The 27,369-nt window shown below is 41.0% G+C and overlaps 1 protein-coding gene across 7 annotated transcripts in view; it reads left to right on the top strand.

The window, feature by feature from the left end:
• Positions 1-27,369, top strand: part of Chst7 (carbohydrate sulfotransferase 7) — a 79,825-nt gene that overhangs the window by 44,682 nt on the left and 7,774 nt on the right. The window contains exon 8 of one of the 7 annotated variants that reach the window (XR_009588399.1): positions 587-681. The exons of 5 other annotated variants lie outside the window; for them this stretch is intronic. Coding sequence is in view for 1 of the 2 variants with exons in the window: in XM_060374884.1 (XP_060230867.1) it covers positions 8,495-9,940 (1,446 nt within the window). In the remaining variant the exon portion in view is untranslated. Of the gene's footprint in view, positions 1-586; positions 682-5,574; positions 9,971-27,369 lie in introns of those variants that run through there. One more of the 7 variants, XM_060374884.1, reaches the window with a different exon arrangement.

Below are 27,369 nucleotides of genomic sequence, written 5' to 3' on the forward strand. Positions count from 1 at the left end.
CTGTGTGGTGATTTGGGTTTACAGCTGGTTTAGGAATAACCACTGTTTAACTAAAAGATAAATCAATATTAAATATTAATAACTGGTAATATATAACCTAGCATATTTTCTTATTTTTTTGCCTTTTATTGAAAATAGATCTTTTCTTACATATTATATTCTGATTATAATTTTCCCTCCCTCTACTCCTCCCAGTTCTTCCTTACCTCGATTCCCATCCAGATCCATGCCCTTTCTGATTCTCATTAGAAAGCAGGCTTCAAAAAATAACAATAAAATAAAATATACTAAAATAAGATAAAAGAAAAACTAACACATCAGAATGGGACAAAACAAACAGAAGGAAAAGAGCCCAAGAAAAGGCATAAGAAACAGAGACCCAATCATTTGCACACTCAGGAATCCCATAAAAACACTGAACTGTATGATGTAACATATACACTGAGGACGTGGTACAGACCTATGCAGGTCCTGAGCATGCTGCATGAATTCATGTGTGCCTTACTCATGTTGATTTAGGGGCTTTGTTTTCTTAGTGTCCTCCATCCCTCTGGCTCTTACACTCTTTCTTCCTCCTCCTCCACAGGATTCCCTCATCTCTGAGAGGAAGGATTTGTCAGAAACACAACCTTTAGGACTGAGTACTCCAACTGTTTCTCACTCTCTGCATGTTGACTGGCTGTAGGTCTCTTCATTTGTTCCCATTGGTTGTAGGAGAAAGCCTCTCTTACAATGACTGATTTATGAGTTTAAGAGAATGTTGTTAGGAGTCATTTTATTGCTACTTTTTCTTAAAGACAAGTAGTTTTTGGTTTTATCCTAGGTCACTGGGCTACCTAGTCTCAAGTTCTAGGTCACCCAGGCAACATTGGGTATGGGTTCCATATATGGAGTGAGTCTTAGGTCAAATCAGAAATTAATTGATTACTACCACCAGCTTTGTGCCATCACTGCACTAGCTTATTTTGCAGGCAGGACACCACTGTAAATCAAAGAATATATGGCTGGTTTGATATTTATTTTCTTTTTTGGTAGCATGCACAGTACCTTGCTGTGCCAAAGATGCAAGAACATAGGGGTGAAAACTATGAAGGCAAGAGCTCCACTTCTCCATATTCAGTAGGACGTATAGGTGCTGCTTTCAGCAATGGAGGCATAGAGTATAGTAGGAAGCCATTGTGTTTCTATGTTTTTCCTCCTATCCTCAAACTCCCGGAATAATGGCTCATGAGATTCACTAAATATTATGCAGATACCTAGGCCATATAGCTAGGCTCTTCCCCGACTATTTCATAACTTAAAATAACTTGTTATACTAACTTACATTCTGCCATGTGTCTGGTTACCTGAGCTGGGGCACGATGCATTCATCCTCTTCACATCTTACCTGCTGGATCTATCCCAGAATCCCTTGTGCCGCCAGAAGTCCAATCTATTTCCTGCCTCAGCCATAGGAATAGGTTTTTAATTTGACAGGTGTTGCATCCATAAAATACACAAGAGATTCTTTCTACAGTAGAGAGCAACCTATTTTCTTTCTCTCCGTTTGTTTATTTGTTTAATCACTTTACATCTGATCCCAGCTCCTTCCCTCCTCTCCTCCCAGTCTCACCATCACGAACCCCTCCCCTCCCCCTTTCCTCTATCCCCTTAGAGGAGAGGCTCCAAGGGGTTTTAAGCCTTGGCGCCTCAATTCGCAGCAGGACTAAGTGCATCCCCTCCCACTGAGACCAGACAAAGAAGCCCAGCTAGGGGAAAGGGATCCAGTAAGCTAACAGGGTCAGAGACAACCGCTTATCCTGTTATTAGGGGACCCACATGATGACCAAGCTGCACATCTGCTTCATATGTGTATAGCCTATATTATTGGCAACAGCCTGGGTTGTTTGAAGATTCCCATGGGACCCCTTTAACCAATAACTCAATTAGATGTAACCCAATCCCAAGACTGGAACTTCATTTGACAAGAAATGGCCAGTTGGGGGCTCTGTTGCTCCCAGTATTTGGCAATTTCAGTTAAATTTCCTTCATATATGTATGTATTTTAGGAAGCTTCTACTGCATTAAATTTCCATGCTACTTGTCAAATGCCCCTTAACGTCCCCTGTCTTTCCCAGTATTCCCTCCCTTATCTCTCCTTCCATCCTCACTTGATCCTCCCATTCCAGCCCCTACTGCCAACCATAAAAATACAGTCTATTTCCCTTTTCAAGACAGATATATCCACCCCCAGTTCCTCATTCTATACATAACATGTTTAGTTCTATGGATTGTAGTTTTAATATCATTGGCTTAAAAGCTAATATCCACATATAAGGGAATATACACCGTATTTCTCTTTCACAGTCTAAAAATACCTCATCTAGGATGTTTTTTTTCTAGTTCTGTCCACTAACCTAAGAAGTTCATGATTTCATTTTTTAATGGCAGAGTAATACTCCATTGTGTAAATGTACCACATTTTGTTGATCCATTCTTCTTTTGAGAAAGACCTAGGTTGTTTAAGATTTCTGACTATTATGAATAGAGAAGCAATAAATATTGTTGAGGTCTCTGGAACGTTGAAGCATCCTTTCAGTGACATAGCTTGATGTTGAGGGAATTTGATTCTCATCCGTCTGAGGAATTGCCACACTGATTTCCATAGTAAGTGTACAAGTATGAACTCCCACTAGCAGTGTATGGGTGTTTCTCTTATTCTATATCCTTGATAGAATGAACTATCACTTGTTTTATTGATGGAAGCAATCCAACAAAAAGTAGTTTCGATTTGTGTTTCCCTAATGGTTACAGTGGCTATTGTGAAGAGTGTTGTTTCCCTAATTTCTTTCTAAGTTGTGTTGTTTTTGTATATAGGAGGGTTACTGATTTTTGTGAGTTAATTTTGTTTCCAGCTGCTTTGCTGAAAGTGTTTTTCAGCTGTAGGAGTTTCCTAGTGGAATTTTGGGGATAATTCATCATACTATCATGTCTTCTACAAATTCTAATTTGATTTCTGTTGGTTGTCTTATCGCTTTACCTAATACTTTCAATTACTATAGTGAATAGGTATGGAGAGAGTTAAAAATATTGCCTTGTTCCTGATTTTAGTGGAACTACTTTGAGTTTCTCCACATTGAAGTTGACTCTGGGCTTACTGTAAACTACCTTTATTATGTTGAGTGATGTCACTTGTATTTCTAACTCTCCAGTACTTTTATCATGAAGGGCTATTGAATTTTGTGTTTGAATGAAATGTTCTGTAAATATCAGTTAGGTCCACTTGATTTATAACTTCAGTTAGTTCTAGCATTTCTCTGTTTAGCTTTTGCCTGGATGGTCAGTCTATTCAGAGGAGTGGAGTCTCCCACTATCAGTGTGTGAACGTCAATATGTGATCTAAGTTGTAGTAGTGTTTTTAATTTTTTAAAAATAAACGTGGATACCCTTGTGTTCGGTGCATAGATGTTAAAAATTGTAATATCCTTTGGTAATTTTTTCTTTAACTGCTATGTATTGTCCTTTCCCATCTCTTCTGATTACTTTTGGTTTAAAGTTCATTTGTTAAACATTAAAATGGCTACATCAGCTTGATTCTGAGGTCCTTTGCTTGGAATATATTTTTTCATCTTTTTACCCTGAAGTGACATCTATCCTTGATATTAAGGTGTGTTTCTTAGATACAGCAACAGAACTGATCCTGTTTTTGTGTCTGCCTGTGTCTTTTTATAGGAGAATTGAGACCTAATATTAATGTTGACCTAATATTCAGTGATTTTTTTTTAATTCCTGTTATTTTGTTGTTATGAGGTGTGTGTATATGTGTGTGTGTTCAGCCTCTTGATTTGCTGCTCTGGGATAATATATTTCTTGTCTTCTTCAGATTGGAGGTTTTCTTCTAAGGCCTTCTGTTAAGCTATGTTTTAGATAGATATTGCTTAAATTTTATTTTATCATGGAATGCCTTATTTTCTCCATCTATTGTGATGAAACATTTTGCTGGGAATAATCATCTGTGGTCTCTTAAAGTCTGCAGCACATCTGTCCAGGCCCTTTTGACTTTCAGAGTCTCCATTGAGAAGCCAGGTGTAACTCTAATAGGTCTGCATTCATATTACTTGGTCTTTTTCCCTTGCAGCTTTTAATATTGAGTATTATGTGGCAAAGGGAGTTTCTTTTCTTGTCCAATATATTTTGGTATTCTGTATGTTTCTTGCATCTTAATAGGCATCCCCTTTTAAAGGTTAGGTAAACTTTCTTCTATGATTTTGTTGAATATATTTTTTGGACCTTTGACCTGGATTTCTTCTCCTTCCTGTATTCCTATTATTCTTAAATTTGATCTTTTCATAGTGTCCCAGATTTCTTTTATATTTTGTGCCAGAAGTTTTTGTGGTTTAATATGTTCTTTGATCAAGGCATACTTTTTTTTCTATCCTGTCTTCAGTGCCTGAGATTCACTCTTCCATCTCTTGTATTCTGTTGGTGAGGCTTGCCTATGAGGTTTTTGTTTGAGTTCCTAAATTTCCATTTACAAAATTTGCTCAGTTTTCTTTATTGATTTGGGTTTTCCTTATTGGTTCTATTTCTACTTTCAGGTCTTCAGTATTTTTGGTAGTGTCCTTACACTGTTCATGTTTTTATATATTTCTTTCAGGGTTTATTCATTTTCTCTTTATAGACCTCTCTCATATTCATCAAGGCTATGTTAGGGTCTTTATTTAGGGCTTCTCTATGTTGTAATACTCAGGGACTGTTGTGATAGTCTTATGGGCTGTACTGAAGATACATTTTCCTGGCTGCTATTGATTGTGTTTTTACACTGGCATTTAGACATCTGGGTTTGGGAAGAATATAATTTTAGGTGCTGATATCTGGTCTCATCTTTGTTGAGTGGTTGTTTTCTTCCTTGGTTTCTGTTGCCATTTCTTGTTCTTAGGAGAGTGTGGTAAATGTGTGTTTTCTGTGGGTAGGTAGGAAATTCTTCTGGGAACCTATGGTGCTTTGAATAAGAATGACCCACATAGGCTCATATATTTGAGTGCTTAGCCACCAAGGAGTGGAGCTTTTTGAAATGATTAAAAATATTAGGGTATATGTCCTTGTTGGAGGAAGTGTGTCACTTGGGATGGGTTTTAAAAGCCCACCCCACACTATCTCTGTTTACAGAGCAGGATGTAGCAAGCTACTGTTCCAGTGCCTGTCTGCATGAGGATGGGCTAAGAGTGAGGAGTGGTGAGGAGATCCACAGGAGGGAGTAAAGCAGGGTGTTCAACCTGATTCAGGTTAGTCCCTGGGAAATGGAGCATAGGGTGAGGAGAGGCAGCATCACATGGTCTACTACAGAACTAGGGATGAAACTGCAAAATTGGACTTAGAGGAATGGAGGGAGATGTGAAGATCTGCCTACCTGCTTCACAGGCTACATTCTCTTCTTATATTTTAAACAATATAATATTTTATTAATTCTTTGGGAATCTTATACAACATATCTTAATCATATTTGCCACTTTCCCCTCCCCTGCAAACACTTCCAGATTCACCTCATCATCCTCTTTATTCCCCATCACTTCATATTCTGTTTGTCCATATTTTGTTTGTTCTTTTAGAGGTGGCTATTTTGAATCAGATGTCCCAAGATATAAGTGAAACTATTGGTTCTTGATTTTGCCTTCTTGGCCACTGTAGGACTACCATTTGCTTTTCTCTGTTGAGAGCTTACACAGCTGCTTCCTGAACTATGAGAGCTATTCCTCAGTTAGGAGACTTCCAGATCGTCTCCAAATCAGTTCCTCCATTCCCACTTCTCAAGACTAGCATCTTTGTTATCTATACCGACCAGGCTGGGCTGTGATAAACCTATGATGTACTTAAAAAGTGTCATTCATCCCCAAACTCCTGCCAAAGCTGTGGTGGAGTTTTCAGCTAAGGCCTTGGATGTGGCAAGCTCTCTGAGACGAGGACCGGGATGGGTCAGGAGAATCCGCAACTTCATCTTTCTCTTTACTAGCAATTCGGTTGATGGGCACTACACTCAAGCGGGGTAGCTTGAGCATGGTCCTTGCTACTCCTACCTAGGGCCTGTCATCTGTGCCTCCTGTAAATCTCCTAGTCCAGCAATACTTCTCCCTCCCACCCCTTTCTCCTCAGTGCTGTTAAGTGGAGGAACCCAGGGTCTCATGCATAGGAGGCAAGCAATCTAGCAACTGAGCTATGGCCTCAGGACCCTCTCCCATCTCAGGGTTGGTGTAGCAAAGCAAAGCCAAAGGGGACATATGGAGGAGGATAATTGTATTTTTAATGTCTACAGTACTGGGCTTGAGGTTTTTGGAAAGAAACAACAGAAGTTATTTACCTTCTGCTCAGCTATTTCCTTCTCTTGAGCCCAAGAGCCATCTTATTTGCTTAAAAATAAAAGTGAAAACATAACGGAAACTGTACATTTTATGTTGTAAAATAATACCCTAGTTACAAAGGAGATTAATACACGAGTGGATACACATGTGTTACTGGTGGAAAATGAAGAGATTCAACATGGTTTCTTCTGACAAAAAAGGTAGGAAGTAAGGACACTGTGGAAAAAGGGTACAGAGGTACCCCTGGTTGGAGCAGAGCAAAGAATTGGAAGTAGTCCTGGTGGCTTGAGATTTAGAATTCAAATGGTGAGTACAGGATTCCTGAGACTATCTGAGGTTGATGGTGTTAAATTTCTCTTGATGCCAATATGTCCTTGATGGATTATTTTTGAAATAGTGTCTGTGGGTTCAGAGAAAGCCAAAAGCAGGGTATTGGGGACAATGGCTTTGCTAGATGAGTAACAAAATGACAGAGGGCAAACAAGTTTGGATTACTGGCTTGAGTGTTATTAAAATAATGGCCCAGTACTAGTGAGATAGCTCAGTGAGTGCCCCTGCTCAGAGCTGATCCTAACAACCTGAGTTCAAGCCCTAGCCCTCAGGACACACAAATTAGAAGAGAACCAACTCCCTTGGGTTGTCTTCTGACCTCCATACACATGTACATGCACACACACACACACAGAAAGAGAGAGAGAGAGAGAGAGAGAGAGAGAGAGAGAGAGAGAATTTTAAAATAAAAAAACAGAAAGAGAATGACCTATAGTCTTTTAGATGAACATGAAAATATGAAAACAAAGTAAGGGGACTGGGTAAGGTGGAAATAAAGAATGGCTGGAAAGTAAGAGAACTATGGACAGAAAACAGTGTTTCACAAATGGGAAAGCTTTGGTAAAGAGAAAGATAAAAGATCTTTACAGATGTTCTCATTTTTCCAATCAGAAACCTTTCCTTGGTGGAGATGAGTAAATTTGCTTTCAATGTTTTGTTAATCTTCCCACACCTTACTTACGTTGGGTGAGAGATAGCTCTCCTTTCCTTGTTCTCCACCGAGTTGAAACAGAGAAAAACTTAACATTTTTAGTTCTCTTTTAACTTTTAGTAATTTTAAGCTTAATCTGCCTCTTGGGTTTCCAATTACCTTTTCATCTGTCATTTGGTACACATCTCTATGTATTCTTTTAAACACCCATTTCTTGGGGTGAAATTCGCCATTTTGCCACTCCATTTCTGCAACTCTTCTTGTGTATGTGGGGATTAAATTGTGGTAACAACCCCTAAGGGTTGGAACCTCAGAATAATGGGCACTGAAAATTAATCATAGTGCAAATGAATAAATTGAATGCCTGTAAAATGTACAGGGCCCTCCCAGGGTACAATCCAAGGAAGAAAACACTTAGAATTTCACAAAGGCTGCTAGAACTTAGTGATTAAATTTGTTGATCAAATCCAGCAATGTCTCTCAGCCCCCACCAACCACCATATAAGGTGCAGGTGAGTATTTTTTATCTTCGTTGAACATAGCAGCTTTTGCTACTTTCTGGATAGAATGTAGCAACAACCACTGCAGAAATTATGGGGGCACTGGGCGTAGATCGTTGCAAGACATCATTTGCCTAGGACCAGAATGGCAGGGCAGTGGACCAAAACAGAAAAAAAAAATTCGTGGCGTTCTTGGGGTGGAGTTCATGTCCAGTCACTGGGTGCGTTCTGTACACTCGTGACTCTCGCTTGCCTGACGTCGGTTAGTTAAGAAACTTAACTTTGTTTTGAAGGAATTAGGGAAAGGTGAAGTAAAGCTCAGTGCGCCCCAAAGGGTGTCACTGACTTATGGCATACTCGTTCAGATCTAGCCAGGCAGAGAGCGAATCCGGGAGAGTTAGAGGGCGGGGAAAAGCTTCGGGTACCGTGGGACAGGGCAGGCTGCTGCTGAACAGGCCAATGAGCGCTCTCAAGAGATTGAGCCAAGAGGAGTGAGTGAGCAGGCACCACTGCCTCCCAAGTTTCCTCTGGTGGATGCACCGCCCGGCCGCTCCGCTCCGCCCACCGCTGAGGGACCAAAAGAGGCCAGAGCCGCGGACTCTGGGTGGGTTAACGGAGGCAGAACCGCCAGGCGAGTGCTCTGCCCTGGGGGGAAGGGAGGGGGAATTTGGTGAACTATGAAGGGTCGGCGGAGGCGGCGCCGAGAGTACTGTAAGTTCACGCTGCTCTTGGTGCTGTACACGCTTCTGCTACTGCTTGTCCCCTCTGTACTGGACAGCGGCAGCGAGCAGGACAAGGGCGTCAGGCACTGCCTTCGCCTGCAGCGCAGCTTGGGCGTGTGGAGCCTGGAGGCTGCAGCAGCCCGGGAACGTGAGCAGGGCACTGAGATTCGTTTCCCAGCTGAAAAAGACGTGGGTCGATCCTCTTGGTCCCAAGGCAACCTCAGCGCCGTCGGTGAGGCAGTGACCCAGGAGAAGCAACACATCTATGTGCATGCCACCTGGCGCACTGGCTCGTCCTTCCTGGGCGAACTCTTCAACCAGCACCCAGACGTTTTCTACTTGTACGAGCCCATGTGGCATCTATGGCAGGCTCTGTATCCGGGCGACGCCGAGAGCTTGCAAGGCGCGCTGAGAGACATGCTGCGCTCGCTCTTCCGCTGTGATTTCTCAGTACTGCAACTGTATGCGCAGCCTGGTGACCCCGCAGATCGAGCGCCAGACTTGGCCAACCTCACCACGGCCATGCTTTTCCGCTGGCGGACCAACAAGGTCATCTGCTCACCGCCTCTGTGCCCCGCCGCGCCCAGGGCGCGTGCAGAGGTGGGCCTCGTCGAAGACAAAGCCTGCGAAAGTAGCTGCCCGCCCGTGCCACTCCGTGCCCTGGAGGCTGAGTGTCGCAAGTACCCGGTGGTGGTCATCAAGGACGTGCGGCTGCTGGACCTGGGCGTGCTGGTGCCCCTGCTCCGTGACCCGGGCCTCAACTTGAAAGTGGTGCAGCTCTTCCGAGACCCACGGGCAGTGCACAACTCACGCCTCAAATCGAGGCACGGACTACTGAGGGAAAGCATCCAGGTGCTGCGCACACGCCAGAGGGGTGACCGCTTTCACCGGGTGCTGCTGGCGCATGGCCTGGGTGCCCGTCCGGGAGGCCAGGCCCGAGGGCTGCCTTCGGCGCCCCGCGCCGATTTCTTCTTAACCAGTGCGCTCGAGGTGATTTGCGAGGCCTGGCTGCGTGACCTGCTATTCGCTCGTGGCGCGCCCGCCTGGCTGAGGCGTCGCTACCTGAGGTTGCGCTATGAGGACCTGGTGTGGCAGCCTCAAGCCCAGCTGCGCCGCCTGCTGCGCTTCTCCGGGCTGCGGACAGTCGCTGCGCTTGATGCCTTCGCTCTCAACATGACGCGCGGCTCGGCCTATGGCGCTGATAGGCCCTTTCACTTGTCTGCCCGGGACGCCCGAGAGGCTGTGCATGCCTGGCGCGAGCGTCTGAGCCAAGAACAGGTACACCAGGTGGAGACCGCCTGTGCTCCTGCCATGCGACTGCTGGCCTACCCTCGCAGCAGAGGCAAGAGCGACTTGGAAAGAGAGTTACCACTGGAGACCAAGGCCAGTTGGGCCACATAACACTCTGATCCCCAGGGAAGATCCAGCCAGGTAAGGGGCGCTGTACAGGACATAGTGTAAGGAATGGTGTTGCGGGTTGGATTCTGAAACAACCAGCGAGAGTGTGGGGTGAGGAGTGGCTAGAGGGGACAGTGCTGTTCTGAATGGCATGCTGTCAGATCAAGTCCAAGAAAGTCTTGCTTGGTAGAGTTGAGGTACTTCAATGGGAAGAACTTCCTTCCTTGCTTGCTTAGCCACCTCCCTTCTCAGAGGAGGACTTAGAAGTGAGAGATGTGTAGCTGAAGCAGCATCCAGATCTCTACTCTCCCAGTACCCTTTATATGAAGGCATCACAGATCCAAAGATAGTAGAGAAAGTCTAAAGCATCCTAATGCAACTCCATACTGGGAACTGCCATGGAGCGGAGTGTAGGCTTTAGATAACCCTTCCAGACTGATAGTTCTGAAGTAGATGACTGTTCTACGGGGCAGCTTTTTGCCATGGTGTCTGCTGCCAGAGAAAAACGAAACAAGGTGTCATAGATTCTGCCCCTACTTTTCAACTTAATTTTTCTGTTTGATATTTCCTTGTCTCTCTTCTTCTTGGGCTTCAGGACTTTTCCTCCTGAATACTAAGTGTGAAGGCACAGTGAGGCAGTTCTTGCAATAGTGTATGCACAATTGTGTGTTCCCCAGCTTTAGTATAAACCAGTAGAACTGACATTTCTTTCTCCTGGCTTGTGTGTGCCCTTTTCCCTTACTGTCTCTCTTCTTTGCTCCCTCTCAGAGGCTGGGTGCTGTTTTCAGGATATCTGGCCATATCCTGTTTGTATCAGGTTCCAAAAGCTGCTTGGTCAGCTTCCTTTAGTGCTCTAAGAAGGCTGGGCTGGGTTTTCCCCAACACCATTCCACTGCTTTAGTCTGGTAGTTAGCAATTTGTCAAGTAAACCCCTTTTTTGTTCATTTTCTATAAAGTGCTTGCTAAAATGTCCTAGTACTCTCTCTGTATGTGTCCAGTGTTGTGTTAACAAATGGTGTGTAACATGTAGTAGAAGGAAGATTGTTCTGTGTGATGCTCACCATAGGAATTTAGTCAGTGGCATGGGAATGCATTTCCCCAAACACTGTGAATTGGAAGAGTGCCTGCTGCCTTCTGTACAGTGCAGACCAGAGGAAGAAGAAAAGCAATGCAGGGAGGCCGGAAGTGACTTAAGTTTCCATTCATTATTTTATAGTGTAATTCAGTATTCCCCTGGGATGGGCTGGAGGGACAAAGGTTGAACAAGTTAATGAAGATGGATTCTTTGGCTAATGGACCTACGGTTTCAGGAAGCTGACTAACTGAATTTGTTTCTCCCAGTAATCAAGTCAGTTTCTATAATTGCTAGGAAGTCTGTGTTCTTTCCTGATTTCCAGAGTAAAAGAATGTAAAGCACAGGGTGACTCCACACACCTTAACAAAAACATCCTATCATCTGCTAAACCATATTTACATATATAATAGTCCCTACTTCACTTTACAAATCTCAGGAAATTCTTCCCCTGGGCAAAAGCTGCAGCATTTTATGGTTTTTGTTTGTTTGTTTGTTTGTTTTGTTTTATTGAGATAGGATTTCTCTACGTAGCCTTAGCTGTCCCAGATTTGCTTTGTAGACTAGGCTGGCCTCAAACTAACAGAGATCCAACTGCCTCTCCTTCCCCAAGTGCTGGAATAATAGGTGTGTGCCACCACACCCGGCTCATTTTATGTTTTTAAGACCTGAAAATCTCCTAGACAGTTTTGTTCCACATACTTACCCCAATTTGTTCTGACACACTAAATGATGTCTGGAGCACAGTAATAGAGAGGAAGGTAGAAGACTTTGTCCCCTAGGAAGTGCAAGTCTATGTGGGTGACAGTGACTGTGGGCAAAGATGCTGGTGCTACTGTTTGAAAGGCTGATGGAGTTTCTCTGTAGGGCTACAGGGGCATCTGGATAGAAGTTTTAGGTTCTTGTAAAATTTGGTGACTGATCTCTTCCTTCTGCATTGGGCACTTAATATCAATCTGTGGATGTATTAAATTGTTTGTATTACTGACCCCTAACAAGATAATCTGATTATAAAAATTCAGAGACACACAGGCAAACTTTGGGCAGAGAGCAGGGAATCTTATGAAAGAAGTGAGGGTCGGGATAGCAGGACCTGGAAGGGACAGGGCCCAACAAATCTGGGCCCAGGGATGACTACAGAGACTGATGCACCAACCAAGGACCATGCATGGAGAGGAACTAGACTCCCTGCTCAGGTTCCATGTACGTTCCCGAGTAAGGGGAGCAGGGATCATATCTGACATGAACTTGGTTGCCTGCTCTTTGATCATTTCCCCTTGGCAGTGCAGCCTTGCCAGTCCACAGAGGAAGAGGATCCAGGCAGTCCTGATGAGACTTGATAAGCTAGGGTCAGATGGCCAAAGAGGAGGCTCCCCCTTTCAGTGGACTAGGGGAGGGGGATAGGGGAGAAGAGGAAGGAAGAAAGGTGGGGCCAGGAGGAAACAAGGGAGGGGGCTACAATCAGGATATAAAGTGAATAAATTGTAAAAATTAAAAATTAAACAATTGCAAATAAATAAATGTCTTCCCAAGAACCCATCACCTACTCCCTTCCTTCTCACTGGCTAGAACTAGCTCACATGGCCTACCGTAGGCCAATAATTGGTGTAAGGGAATGGACGCTAAGTGGCTCATACCAGCAATTCTCAGTCCTGGGTGAAAGCTACCGTTGACTTCCCCTAATCTTTAGTGAATATGTTTCTAAGACCCTCAGATAACAGTGTACCTTATATGGGCCACGATCTTCCTTATTCATACATACATATGAGAAAATTTAATTTCTAAATTAGGCACATTAAAAGATTAACAGAAATATGAAAATAAAATAATATATGAAATAATAAGGAATTATAATAAAATTTTCTCAGCATATTGTTTCTGGGTTACCATGAGGCAGGTGGTGCTTACAGTGTGGATCAATTTGACCTGCTGGACAAAGGGTAGTTTCCATCTCAGGTAGAACGCAGCAGGACTGCATGACAGTTCATCCTGCTACTCAGAACAACACTGTAAAGCTTATAAATGATTTCTGCAACTTTCTATGACTATATCTGGACCGTGGTTGACAGTACATAATTGTAGCCTGAGAAAGGAAAGACATACAGGTAAGAGGGAACCACTACTATCTATCCAGATGAGGAGCTTTTAAAAAGATGTCCATGCCTGAGTTCTTCCCTTCCCAACAGATGTTTTTGGGGTGGTGATCGGTGTTGGAGGTAGAACCCATGGTCCAACATGCTATACGCAGATGCTGTGCCAATGAGTTTCACCCCAAGCCCAGGAGATCTGATTGATTCATTCTGTGGTGAAAGCTCCAGACCCAAGCATTGAGGTTTTCAAATTTCCCAAGGAGATTTTACTGTACACCTCAAACTGCAAACCACTTGGCTTGGCATGGGAGCAAGGTCAGAATGAGAAATCAAGGGCTGTTGATAAGCAGCAAACTCTGCTACACTGTTTTATGTGAAAGAATTGAAAGCTATGAAGTTCTTTGCAGATCAAAGGTGTTATCATGGAAAGGGAAATTACACACAGGACTGTTTATCACCTGCAGATGCCTTCAGATGTTTTGTCTGTAGCTCCATATCTAAGAGTCCATTGTTGCATGAACACTACTTACTCCTGTTATGATCAGAGTGATAAGCTGTCCTGTCTTTCTTAGTATGTCTCCCTTTGCCCTCTACCCTTGGGAGGATGCAAGGCGTCTTAGTTTGACGAAACAGCATGACCAAAAGTAAGTTGGGGAGGAAAGGATTTATTTGGCTTACACTTCCACATCACTATTCATCACTGAAGGAAACCAGAACAGGAACTCAAACAGGGTAGGAACCTAGAGGTAGGAGCTGATGCAGAGGCCATAGAAGGGTGCTGCTTATTGGTTTGCTCCACATGGCTTGCTCATCTTGCTTCTTTATAGGACCCAGGATCACCAGTCCAGGGTGGCACCACTCACAGCAGGCTGGGCCCTCCCACATCAATCATTAATTAAGACAATGCCTCGCAACCAGATATTATGGAGGCATTTTCTCAATCGAGGTTAACTTCCTTTCCAATAACTCTAGCTGTGTCAAGTTGGCATAAACTAGTCAGCATACAAGACTTCATCCATACTTCTTCTGTAAGTATGTGTATGTCTACATGAACATGTACATGTTTATAGAACCAGAGCTTTAAACATGCTGACCATGTGTTCTACCTCACTGAACTATTCCCACAATGCCCTAAGACACTTAGGTCACTTTAGTCTTTGTTCTTGATAGGATCTTTGCTGCCAGTAGAAGAAACTAAAGACAGAGGCAGCAGGTGTCCTGTAGCTTAAGTCCTAACAATTAGAAAACTTTCACAGGTAATCGTTCTAAACTAAAGAAGTGATGAGCTACCACCATTTTGGAACTCATTCCATTTAAATCAGTGAATTGGACCTCAATGTTCTATGTGATATTATGTATAATTATCACTGAAATGCCACCTTTGGTTTAAACATAGACTGCCGAATAACACCATTTTAAAAACACTGTTTCTATACAGAACATTTGTTTATTCTAATTCTCAGTAGCAAAATAAGCTGAGTACTGTGTTTTTGTCAGAGGCCAGGAAATTAATATAATGGGTTGAGGTGGTGATGGTGGTGCGTATATTTGTGTGCATGTTCAAACACATAAGATGTGAGTGTAGGGAGGAGCAGCCTTACCAGGTCACAGAGGAAGACAATGCAACCAGTCCTGAAGAGACCTGATAGACTAGGGCCAGATGAAAGGGAGGAGGACCTCCCCTATCAGAGGATTTGGCGAGGGGCATGGGAGGAAATGAGGGAGGGAGGATGGGATTGGGAGGGAATGAGGGAAGGAGCTACAGCTGGGATACAAAGCGAATAAAATGTAATTAATGTAAAAAATTGATAATAAATAAACAAATATAAAAATATGTGAGTGTATATGCATATAGATAGGGAGAAATGAGTGTAAGGGCTTCAAGTAGCATGTGGGAATTTTTCTAAAATGTATTCATGTCCAAAATCATCATCACCCATTTGTGAGTGATATTTGTGTTTGTTTATTTTTGGTTCAGGCATTCTCTGAGTTCCTTGTGGGCTTCCTTCTTCGTAAGGCCCCTCAGTTGATGGTGGGTTTGGTATTTGTTTAGGAAATGGTAATACTCCACAAGTCTGGTGAGTGAACCATGGAAGAAAACTGGTCCTGTAAAGTGAGTTATAAGCCAAAAGTACTAACAGCCATTCTTTGACTTATATGAAGTCACTTGTTACATTGGGACCAAAGAGCCCAGGCTTTGTGGCCTGGGTTTCTTGATTAGCACTTGATTAAGTGTAAGAATTTATTTGCTAGGAATGTGGCTCGGTTATCAGGCAATGAAAAACAGCAAAACAACCTAGAACAATTTGAATGTCCTACCTAAAATATGCATCAGGATCTAGGTAAATAAGTCACAATACGTTCCTACAATGAAACACAATATAACCATAGAAAAGAGTATAGCATGGAAAGATTTCCAAAGCATTAAAATACAGGACAATAAATATAGTTTAGTCTTACTTATGCATTGAGATGTCAATATATTTGCTTTCATTTGCATGAAACACATCTAGACATATATAACACAAGAACTATATTGGTTGACTCTAGGCACAAAGACTGTTGAGTGTTCATACCCTTTTGTGCTTTCAAACTCTTTTTCTTACCACCAGCTTCCATGATTTAAACTAAGAACACTTTTTTTTTTTAAACTTCTGGATGTATGAGCTTGATTTAACACACCAAAATAAGGAGCTGAGATGAGAAAGGTGATAACATGTATTCAGCAAGGAACACAGTGCACACAATAGACCTTAATGAGTATCACTTCATTTTGGAATCATTTGGATATCCTCACTCTACACCCTCACTATGTGCTGGGGATGGAACCCAGGGCCTTGCCCTGCTTTGGCAAGCCTTCTACCACTCACTGTCCCACACTCCCAGCACCTTGCAGTATTTTTGAGGCAGGGTGCAGAGCATTCTCTAAAATGCTGTTTTTAGTTTGGGCAGAGGATTTTTTTTTCTCTCATGAATACAAATGCAATATAAATACCTGGAAGTGGTGCTTAAAATGCAGCCAGTCCTGATGAGATCTGAGAGGCTAGGGTCAGATGAAAGGGGAGGAGGACCTCCCCTATCAGTGGACTTAGAGAGGGGCATAGGAGGAGAAAAGCGAGGGAGAGATAGATGGTGGGGTTGGGAGGGGTAAAGGAGGGTGCTATAGCATGTAGCATGTGGGAATTTTCTGTGGATACAAAGTGAATAAATTGTAATAAATAAAAAAATTTAAATGCAGAATGATTAGAATGAGCCAAGCAATTCCTTTTGAGTCTATGCACTTTGGATTAATTATAATTCAGATATAAAATAAATCCATTTGTTATTTTATATATTCAATGTAACAATTGTATTTATGATAAGGGTAAAAAGATTTTATTAGGTACTTTGCATTGTAGAGAACATATATAATATAATAAATTAAAAGGGACTGTGAACTAAAATTTTTTAAAACAATACATAATTGAAACTAAAGAATATTACAAAGAATGCCATATGACACAGTAAAATTGAGAAACTTAAAAAAATTCACAAGCAGCTGATTTAGAATTCTTTAAATATGCCTCTTCTTAACCTGTTCCTAGCATGAGCAGTCCAGAAGGATTGAAACTAAAGATACTCATTGGCCTTGTTATGTTGTATCTGACATTCTGATCCAACAAGGTGGCTCCCAAGCATAGCTCAGTCTCTGCCAGGTCTGCTGGCTCCCCATCCTCATGATTCCGAAAAGAACTAACACTGTTGAAAGCAGAGTCTCTGCTTGAGTGCAGTATAGAAGAACAGTAGAGACTAAGAAACATTTCTGGCCCATGTTCAATAACACTGGGGAAGTGGAGAATTGTTTGAAAGCTGAACAGGAAGCCGTTTCAGTTGGGGAAAAGTTGCAGAGCTCACTGGAGTCTCCACAAGAATTAGAAGCCTTCAGTTCTGCTCCCTTCCCCTTCCATGGCCAGGCATCAGGCCAACAGCCAGCCTGATATTTCTGCAGCTGGCCTTGTTCATATTAACGACTACTCTGGGAAAAGCTAAGAATAAATTAGAATGTCAGCCAATGATGAATATTTTTAAGTGCAGAGGGTAAGAGGCTATGAAAGAGTACTACGACATTGGACTTAAGCACTGACTGTATTCTGACTCCACAGAGTTCCTCCCACGAAATGAATGGGACAGTAAAGACTGCCTTGTAGAACCACACCCTAAAATGGTCATGGAGGTAGACATATTTTTGCTTATATATTTGAAACCTTTTCTGTAAAGATGGCCTTACAGCTGGGGTGTCAAGATGCAGGGAAGGCAATCTGAGAGAGGAATTTTTCCAATTGAGGTTCCTCTTCCCAGATGACTCTAGATTATGTCAAGTTGACATAAAAACTAACCAAGACATTAGGAGATAATCGATGTTTTCCCAAAACGGTAGGTTTTAGATAAAGAAAAACTAATGGGAGCGCGTTTGGCTAAGAAATCCAAAAAGCTTTATTCAGTTTTGAGTACTAGTGCCATTTATTCATTTAATCACCAATCTAGATGACCATGGGCACAATGGAAATTGTATTACAGGCCAAATTTTATAAATAAATTTAAATATTATCCATTAAAATTGGCTCCACAGCTGCTATGCAATGTAGCAGGAATGTCACAAAAAGGAGTAAATTTTTAATGGAATTTTTTTCTATTGTTAAAACAGTGGCTGGCTAATCATAAGGGAAAACTTCAAGCCAAAGGGAAAATATACAAAGTTAGCATTTGGATAAAATCTAATAACATTAAATGCCAAAAATCAGTCAATGCCAAAACATAGCACTCACCTCAAAGGGAACAAGATACAGTTTATTTTGAAGCAAAAGATGTGTGATTATGGCACCAAACATAGATTCAGGCTAATCTGAAGTACCGTATTCCAGAGTGCCAGCAATTTTATGAAGTTTTTATAGTAGCAGAACAACAAGAAAAATATAAATCAAAGCAATTTCAAGATACATTGGTGTAAATATTGAGTGGGTGGGTTACAGCAAAGGGGGTTGGGAATCTGCTATAGGCCTCAAATGCTCTCTGATAACATTCTTAGCAGCTGAGTTGGTGGAAGCTAATGGTCTGTTTGTACACTCTAAAACACTGTTACCTAATAGCCACAGTATGGATGTTAGTTCAGACACCAAATGGGGAGGTATACAACTTTTTATAAGGGGTAAAGATAAGTCAAGATAATTTGCTTCCTGCTGGGAAACAATTTGGCTTTCTACAACTACTGAAGTTCAGATCACTTAATCAGCCCTGTAGAATCTTTAACACAGAGGTGCTGCTTTTTTTCCTTAAGAACTTTAGTTCACACTCATGTGGGAACCAAATGGCTACCTGAATAGTGACCAGTTTAAAGTCTGGTCACTTTCCTGACCCACACCCTCTTAAACCCTTTCATCCTCAAGTGATGGCTAGCCAACATCTTCAGGAAGCCCATCTGAATAGATATTATAAAATACTGGCTCCATTCCTTTACTTCAGTTGAGAGCAACTTTATTCACAAAAGTACCACATATACCAATGAAAATGATATCTGAGAATGGTTCTATGAAAGAAAAAAAAATGTCAAGCAGGCAAGCTCAGACATTTTCCAGTTTTACTGTTTTTAATTTGTTTTTTCACTTTCATTTTAACACTGATTCATAGTGGTGGGGAATTTGGATCAGTGGCAGAGCATTTGCTTAGCATGTGTGAGGTTCTGAGTTCAGTCCCCAGCTAACAAAAACACATAAAAACATAAGGATTGGACACTGAGGTGCCGCATTTAAGAGCACTAGCTCTTAAAGAAGACCCAGATTCAATTTCTAACACCCACACCAGCTTAATCCACTGTAACTCCAGTTCCAAGGGATTTGTTGGCCTCCTTGGGCACCTACACACTGCACATGTGTGGTGCACTTAAAATCATGCAGACATGTACACACATATTTTTAAAAAAGCTCAAAAACTATATATGCAATAATGTCAGTTTTATTAATACTGGTATGGTGTGCATTCATTTGTTCTCAAGTGAGGTCAGAAATGTAGGAAATTTTTAGTTGAGAGGGTTATAATAAGGTTGAAAAAAGTTATTAGTTTATTCTCTTTTATTGGTGGAGATATAGCTGCCATTTAATTGGCCTTGGCCAATCCCAGGTTTTGAGTTATCAAGTGGATTGCAGTTTCACTATAAATTCCTCTCACATGGTGGACATAGCCAGACCAAGGTCTTCTAAGCCATTCTCTCTGGAGCTCCCTGGGTCCCTAGCTTTTTCCCCAACCTCCACATACACTTTTTGTTTGTTTGTTTTTGATTCAACCTATTTTTTTTTTTTGACAGGAGAGTAATTTTAAATTAAATAAGGCTAAGACTGTGAAACTTGTGCAAATACTAACCAGCAATCCCCTGTCACTGACACTTCATTTTTCAGATTGAAAGTCTGGAAATTATGTTTGAAATTTATGTTGCTTGAAGTCTGTGGGGGGGGGGGGGAGCACTACTGCTTCTATCAGCAAAGTAACCATTTCTAATTATACTTTGTTTCAGAGCCACAATTAAGAGATGCTGCTGCTACCACATTGTTAGCATTCTGAGAATTATCTTACCATTGCCTCTAAGCAGGTTGTTTTTTTTTTTTTTTAACAACAAAACAACTTAATGGCTCTATTGTCAGCATTATCAGTCATTTCCTTTTTCCTTGGCTCAGTATTTCACTGATTTGAAGCACAAGCAGGAAGATGAAGGAAGTTTAACCTGGGCTAACAGATAAGCCTCAGATGTTAGTGTCATTCACAGTGTAGTTCCCAGTAGAGGAGCTAAGAGAAGCCTCGACCAGAACTAACGGCCATAGAAAAGGAATCTACCACACTTGCCAGCCGTTTTGCTCTGGAAGTGATCCTGGAGGAAGGCTGTGACAATAAGCTGGGAAGTAGTAACATAGCCCAGGGTATGGGACATGCTGAATACCCGGAAATCTCAGCTCTCAGCCCAAGTGTTAAGTGCCAACTCTTATTTTGATGATTTGTTAAAGAGCTTTGGATGGTCAGTCTCCAGAGTTCCTCACCTGGCATGAGTAGGTGGGCAGGAACGGGATAAAGAAGTGTCAGTCTCCAGTATGTACCCCCAATCTTCAGGCAAGACTAGAAAATTAGAAAGGAAGAATGGGTCAAAAGTTCTAAGTGGAGTGTCTGTGGGAGAGCCTAGATATACTTGGCAAGACTACAGCTCCTTACCTGTCCTGAAAGGGATAGAAAAGCCACAAAGAAAGACTGAGCAAAAAATCCAGTTGGTTCTCTTTAAAACCAGCAGGAAGTTTATTCTTGCCTCTCCCCCTCCTAGCTTCAGAGATTGGAACAGTATGATTAACACTAAGCCTGTCTTCCTGAGTTATTCTACTAAGGCCAAGGGAACCTCCGCAAGGCCCAAAGCCTGCAATCCAGGTGACACAAACTACGGCACACCGAGAAAGAAGTTTGATGGCACTCAAGCAATTAGTAGGCCAACTCATTGGAATATGACTGAATCTTTAAAAAAAAAATCCACTTTGAAACACGAAAGCTGATTTGTAATTTCATTGAACATTAAGAATGACCTCACAGGTCAATGCCATGTATTAAAACCAATCCTTTAAAATGCATTTCTCAAAACAATGAAATGTAGAAACCTCTGACTCTTTTTTGCTCTGCCTTTTATTAATCATTTGCTCTGTCTTTTATTAATGATTTATTTTCTGTTATCATGCAAACTAGATTTCTAATGGTTTCAATCTGTGTGCAACCAGAAGGATCAACATTTGTTTGAGACAGAGTGGCACATGTTATCACACTCCGCAGACTCTAGATCTAGACATTTTAGAGCTCAGCATTGAACATTTCATTGTTTCCCATCTGCTGGCTGGAAAACAAGACAGTGAGCTACTGGGGTCAGTGTAGCTTGCTGGTAAGTGGACTGTTTCATTTTAAAAAACACATCAAGTTTTGTATTTTTTGCTTCACATCTTTAAACTGGAGTCTAGGGGCTGGAGATATGGCACTGGCTTCTCTTTCAGAGGACCCAGGTTTGATTCAATCCCAGAACCCATATGGCAGCTCACAACATTTTGTAACTACAGTCCCAGAAGATCTGCCACCTCTTCTGGCTACACAGTATGTGTGATACCTATACAGCATACATGCAGGCAAACTATCCCTACACAGAAATGAAAATTAAAAGAAAGGAGCTTATTAAATTCTTAATATTTATATCTAAGCTTAACAGTTTTAGGGGAACATCACACCAAGAATTCCCAGGCATGTTTATGTTTTAAGTTCAACCACTACTAAAGAAATCAACTGATAGTTGATTAGCATCTGCTTGGGAACTGTCAAATGCATTCAGGTAAAAGTCAGCAGTAGAAGCTATCTAAGCATATTTATTGTGGCTCAGTGACATTCAGAACCTGAGGCCAACACAGGAGGATAGGAGCCCATTCCTAACACGAAGAAAGAAAGACCCTTTGTGAGATTGCCACCTGCACAACACTCTGAAGGCTGCAACAGTTTTTCTAGCACTCCCTACTCTTCCCTCCTCTCACATGTTCCACAAATGATTTGATCAAAAGTTTGAACTTGAGGCTCTGGTTATGTAGCTCAGGGGTGGAATGCATGCTTAGAATGCATAAGGCCCTGGGTTCAACCTATAGCACTACCACAAAGAAAAATTGAAGTTGAATGAAAAGCAACTTTTCAGGTACAGTTTCAAAATGGTAAAAATGTACTTTGTATGCTAACTAAAAATATTCTTTTAAAAACCAGCAAGTCTTATGTGATGGCACATGACTGTAATCCCAGCATTTGGCTGGAAGGTTATCTTTGGCTAGTTTGAGGCCAGTTTAGTATTCATGAGAACCTATCTCAAAAAGAACTAAGCAAAAAGTATTAAAAGATTTGAACATGAAAATGTTTAATAAAAGGATGCAAAGAGTCCAGGGGTTGGCTGAGAGTACTCTCCAAAAACAGTTGTTAGGAAATGAGATCTGACTTGGCAACATTTAGCACTTGGTCAGCCATTGACAAAACTCCCCTGTGTTCCTACCAGGCTTATTGCTGGCTCTTTAAAGCAACCCAAGTGACAGGCTAGACACATAACACAAAGAAACAATAATAAGAAAAATTTCTTAACTTTTTACTTTGAATAATTTTAGATTCACAAGAAGTTGCAAAAACAACACACTCAGGTCCACTGTACCTTTTGCCTATTTTTCCCCAAGGCCAACATCTTTTGAATACATTAAAACCACCAGGAAATTGCTGTTGATATAATCTACAGAGTTAATGTCTACTTTCAAGTTTTTACAGATACTTATTTTATTTGTATGCATATGCTGATATTTGTGTGATTTTTATCACTCACAAATTTTTACAAACAGCATTGTAACCAATACAGAATCATTGTATCAACACAAAGAAATTCCTTGCCCCATCCTACCGTTTTCCATGGCAAATGCTAATTTGTTCTCCATTCCTATAATTATTTTATTTTCAAAACTGTCATAAATGGATTGTTATTTTATATAAATTGTATATAACCTTCTGATATTGGCTTTTCAGTGAATACAGGTTTTTTTGTTTTGTTTTGTTTTAAATACACAGTCTGATTATCTTGTATGGCGATAGTTTGCTACTTATTGCTGAGTAGTATTCCATGTTATCAGTGTAGAACTTCAAACATTCACTAGTTGAAGGACATTTAAATTATTTTGATCTTTTACTAATAAAGCTGAAGCTGGGGGTGGTGGCACATGCCCATAGTCCCAGTACTTGGGGAGGCAGAGGCAAGCAGATCTCTGTGAGTTCGAGGCCAGCCTGGTCTACAAAGAGAGTTCAGGACAACTAAAGTTTCACAGAGAAACCCTGTCTCAAAAATCCCCCCCAAAAAAACCCCAATAACCCAAAACAAAACAAAAACAAATAAAGCTGCTGTGTATATTAATGTACAAGTTTTTAATTTTTTTATTGGAACATGTTCATTGTACACAGTAAAGTGTTTTATAGATATCATACAGGTATACCATATACTTTGACTGAAGTTATACTCATACTCTCCCTTTCTTTATTTGTGCTAGTCCCTTTCAGTCCCTCAGACAGCTTTGCTTCTACGTTCATGACATATGCATAAATGAATGATTTTATGTATCTATATAAAATCTAGACCCTACAAATAAGAGAAAGTATTCACTTGGCTTACTGCACCTAATGTGATTATCTCTAGTTATATATATTTTCCCATAAATGGCATGATTTCATTTTTCTATATGGCTAGATCAAACTCCATTTTGTATGCACACCACATTTTCTTTATCCATTGATTTGTTGATGGACACTGAGTTTGATTCCTTATGTAGGCTATTGTGACTAGTGCTACAGTAAACACAGATGTGCAAGCACTTCTGTTGCTTGGCCATTTAGAGTTCTTCAGTTACACATCCAGGAGAAGTATAGCTGGGCCAAAGGGAAGATGCAGGTTCACATGTATCCCAGGATGGCCTCAAATTTCCAGCCAAGTATGACCTAAAACTCTTGATCCTCCACCTCTATCTCCTCAGTGCTGGGATTATAAGTGTGCACTGCCCCTCCCAGTTGTATGTTGTGCTGGGGATGGAACACAGGGCTTTCTGCATGGTAGGTAAGCACTCTATCACATATTACTGTATATATGTATTAAGATGTGTTGCTGAGTAATGCATCTCCAGTCCCTCTTTTTAGTTTATGAGGAACTTCCATACTGACTGTGAGATTTCAAGCACAGAACAAAAGGCTAACTGAGGTGTTCATTAACATACTAAAGCTGAAGCTGGCAGCCAGGTTCTCAGAATCCCTTAGTCTCTACCTGTTATATAGCCCTCCTGTGGCTGGCATACTCTACCTTCTACCCTGAACTCTCCAGCCCAGATAGTGAGCTTCCTTTCCCTTCCTCTCCCCCCAGCTCCTCTGGCCACTATATAACTCAACCATTTTGGCTATACCAGTCTCTTGGCCAGTTTCTTGGCCCAGGCCACTCCTTCCCCTTCTCCCTTCCCCCATCTTCTCACATGACCCAGCTCTGTCTGGCCATATTCACTCTGGACTCCCCCAGATGTCTCTGCCTCTGTCTCTGCTCCTCCTTTTTATCTACAACAAACCTTCCCTTCTACCATATCTAGAAACAGTCATGTCCTTCCTTTTTTTATTTCTCTCTCTCTCTCTCTCTCTCTCTCTCTCTCTCTCTCTCTCTCTTTCATTTACTGACTTTCAGAATGGTTGCACAACATTGCTACCAAGCAACCTTCCACCTCTTCGTCCTTGCTGATGTTTTTTACTTGTTTCCTTAATGACAGTAGAGATGGAAATTTTAGTGCAGCTTTAGTTTGCAGCTCTTTGATGGCTAAGAAGACCTCATTATATACTTATTAGTCATTTGTACATCTTTTGAGTACTGCATTTTCACTTCACTAGCCTATTTATTTGTTAGATTGCCTGGTTTCTTCTTAATAGTTTTCTGAGTGTTTAATAATGTTATAGATCTTAATTCTCTGTTCAGTGTATAGCTAGAGAAGATTTTCTCCCATTCTGTGGATGTGTCCAAGGATAGCTATGAATGCAGCCTAACATAACATCATAAACTTAAACTAGTCTAAGATTTTTAGTTTGCAGTTTCTCCTGTAACTCAATCAGGTGGTTCTTGAACATGATGTTTGTTGATGAGAACATGATGTCGCAATGCACAAAGGTTGGACACCTACTTGATTCTCTCTTGACCAGATTTTTCCTTGTGCTGAAGCTTTTAATTTCATGCATCCCCATTTGTCAGTTCTAGGTTTTTATTGCCTAAGCTATTGGAGTTCTTCTTCAGAATGTCCTTGCATATACTTATATCTTGAAGTGTTTCCTCTTCTTTTTCTTCTAGCAGTTCCAGAATTTCAGGTCTATAAATCAGGCCTCAGATGCATTTTAAATTTATTTTTGTGCAGAGCAGAAGGTATAGATCAAATTTTGTTCTTCTAGATGCAGGCATTGTTTCCCAGAACTATTTGGTTAAGAGGCTTTTTTCTGCACTGTGTTTTTTATTCACTTTGTCAAAAATCAGGTGACTATAGCAGTATGGACTTCTTTCTGGATTCCATATTATATTTTATTGTTCTATGTGGGTTTGCTTTCTTTGTTATGTTTTTCTTGTTGTTGTTATTGGTGGTGGTGGTGGTGGTGGTGGTGGTGTGTGTGTGTGTCAACACTGTGTAGTATAACCTGAAATTAAATCTGGTGATACTTGCACCATTGTTCTTTTTGCTTAATATTGCTTTGACTATTGAGGTATATACAGTTTTTATAGATAGACATGCTCAATTCTTAGAAATAAATGCCCAGGAAAGCAATTGTTGGATTATGGGCAAGTGTACTCTTAATTTTTTGAAACTACAGCAAACTATTTTCGAGAGTGGCTATACACATTTACATTCCCTTTGCCAATAGATGGGCTCAAGTTAGTTCGTTTCCTCAGGGGCACTTGGTATTGTGACCATGCTGCAGCTATTTTAAAGAGTACATAGTGACATCTCATTCTAGTTTCCATTTGCATTTTCCTGATGGCTGGTGATGTGGAACATGTTTTCAAGTGCTCATTTGCTATCTACACCACTCCTTTTTGGTGAAATGCTGGTCCAGATGTTTTGCCTTTTTAACTATTAGACTTTTTAACTATTTATGTTGAGGGTTATTTATACATTTTAGATACAAGCCTTTTATCAGATATTTGGTTGCAAATATTTTCTCCCAGTGTCTGTTTTGTCTTTTCATTCAGAGATTATTTGAAAAGTAAATGTTATTTATTTATTGCAATGCCTAGGACTAAACTCAGGATCTCAGACACAAATTAAGAAAGCCACCTACCACTGAATCGCATACTCAGCCACAGCATGGTGTGTGTGTATGTATGTATATGTGTGTCCCTCAAATGTGTGAATCCTTTCTCCTACCTCTAGACTCCTTCCAACACATTCTCAATCTGACTTGTTCTTAGTCATTGTTTCTTTATTTGCAAATGCTTTGTTTGTTTGTTTGTTTGTTTGTTTGTTTTTGAGGCAGGATTTCACTTTGTAACCTGTTTTCCTGAACCTATGCACTCCGGGCTATCCTTGCTGTGACAGCAATCTTTCTGCCTTCACCTCTTGATTATTTGACTTATAGGTGTGAGCTACCATGCCAGACTTGCAAAGCTATGTAGTTTCTCCTGATCCTACAGATAGGTTTTCTGAGAAACCAGTAATATTTTGTTTTGTATTATCCATTCTTCTAATAAAAGTTTAAGTGTCCTCCTCTCTGTGAAGAACTTCTAGGTATAGGGTTTACAATGGTGAAGAAAGATTTAAGAGAAAAACAGTAAAACTGTGAGAATGAGATGGGTCTGGGAAGCCCTCTCTAAGGAACTGAAATTTAAGTTGAAGCTTAAAAGGTAATGATCCAGGCATGACAGAAAGGAAAACTAGATCATTTCAAACAGACTGCACAGGTTCTATAAAGGTCCTAAGGTAGGAAATGGTTTGACATCATGAATATGAGTGAGGACCAGTGCAACTGGATTGCTAGAGAGATACAGTGGTTAACGATGCTCTTGCAGAGGACCTGGGTTTAAATCTTAGCACCCACATGGCAGCTTACAACTGTCTGTAATGCTAGGTTCAGGAGAGCTAACAACCTCTGTGGGCACCAGGCATACAAGGGGTGCATGGACACACATTCAAGCAAAACACCCATACACATAAAAAATCATATAACACACCAGTGTGACTGCAGCATTTTCAGAAATGCCAGTTGTAATGTTGCTGGAATCTGTCTGCACTGAGGCCTACACTCCTAGCCCTGCTACCAAAAACCCAAGAGACAGACACCGATTGAAGGAAACAGGTTTATTCATTGATGTCCTAGAGGAAAAGACTCCATCTCCCAAACATTATTAATTTTGTCTAATTTATCACTTTTTTTAATGAAATATTCATCCAAGATCATGTCTACGAACTCTGCCTAATCCTAGGGTTCTATAGATTTTCTCCTGTGTTTTCTTATAAAAGTTTTATATTTTTATTTTACTTTTAATTCTGGTTCATTTTGGAGTTGTTTTTTTTTAAATATCATGCATATATTTAAAATCAAAGATTAGGTTTTGCTTATGGATGTCTAACTGCTACATCATTTGTTAAGAAGACCATCCTTCCTTCAGTGTATTTTATCTGCACCTCTTAAAAAAAAAAAAAAAAAAAGCA

Source organism: Meriones unguiculatus, chromosome X (genome assembly GCF_030254825.1).
Source record: "Meriones unguiculatus strain TT.TT164.6M chromosome X, Bangor_MerUng_6.1, whole genome shotgun sequence".
Lineage (NCBI taxonomy): Eukaryota > Metazoa > Chordata > Mammalia > Rodentia > Muridae > Meriones > Meriones unguiculatus.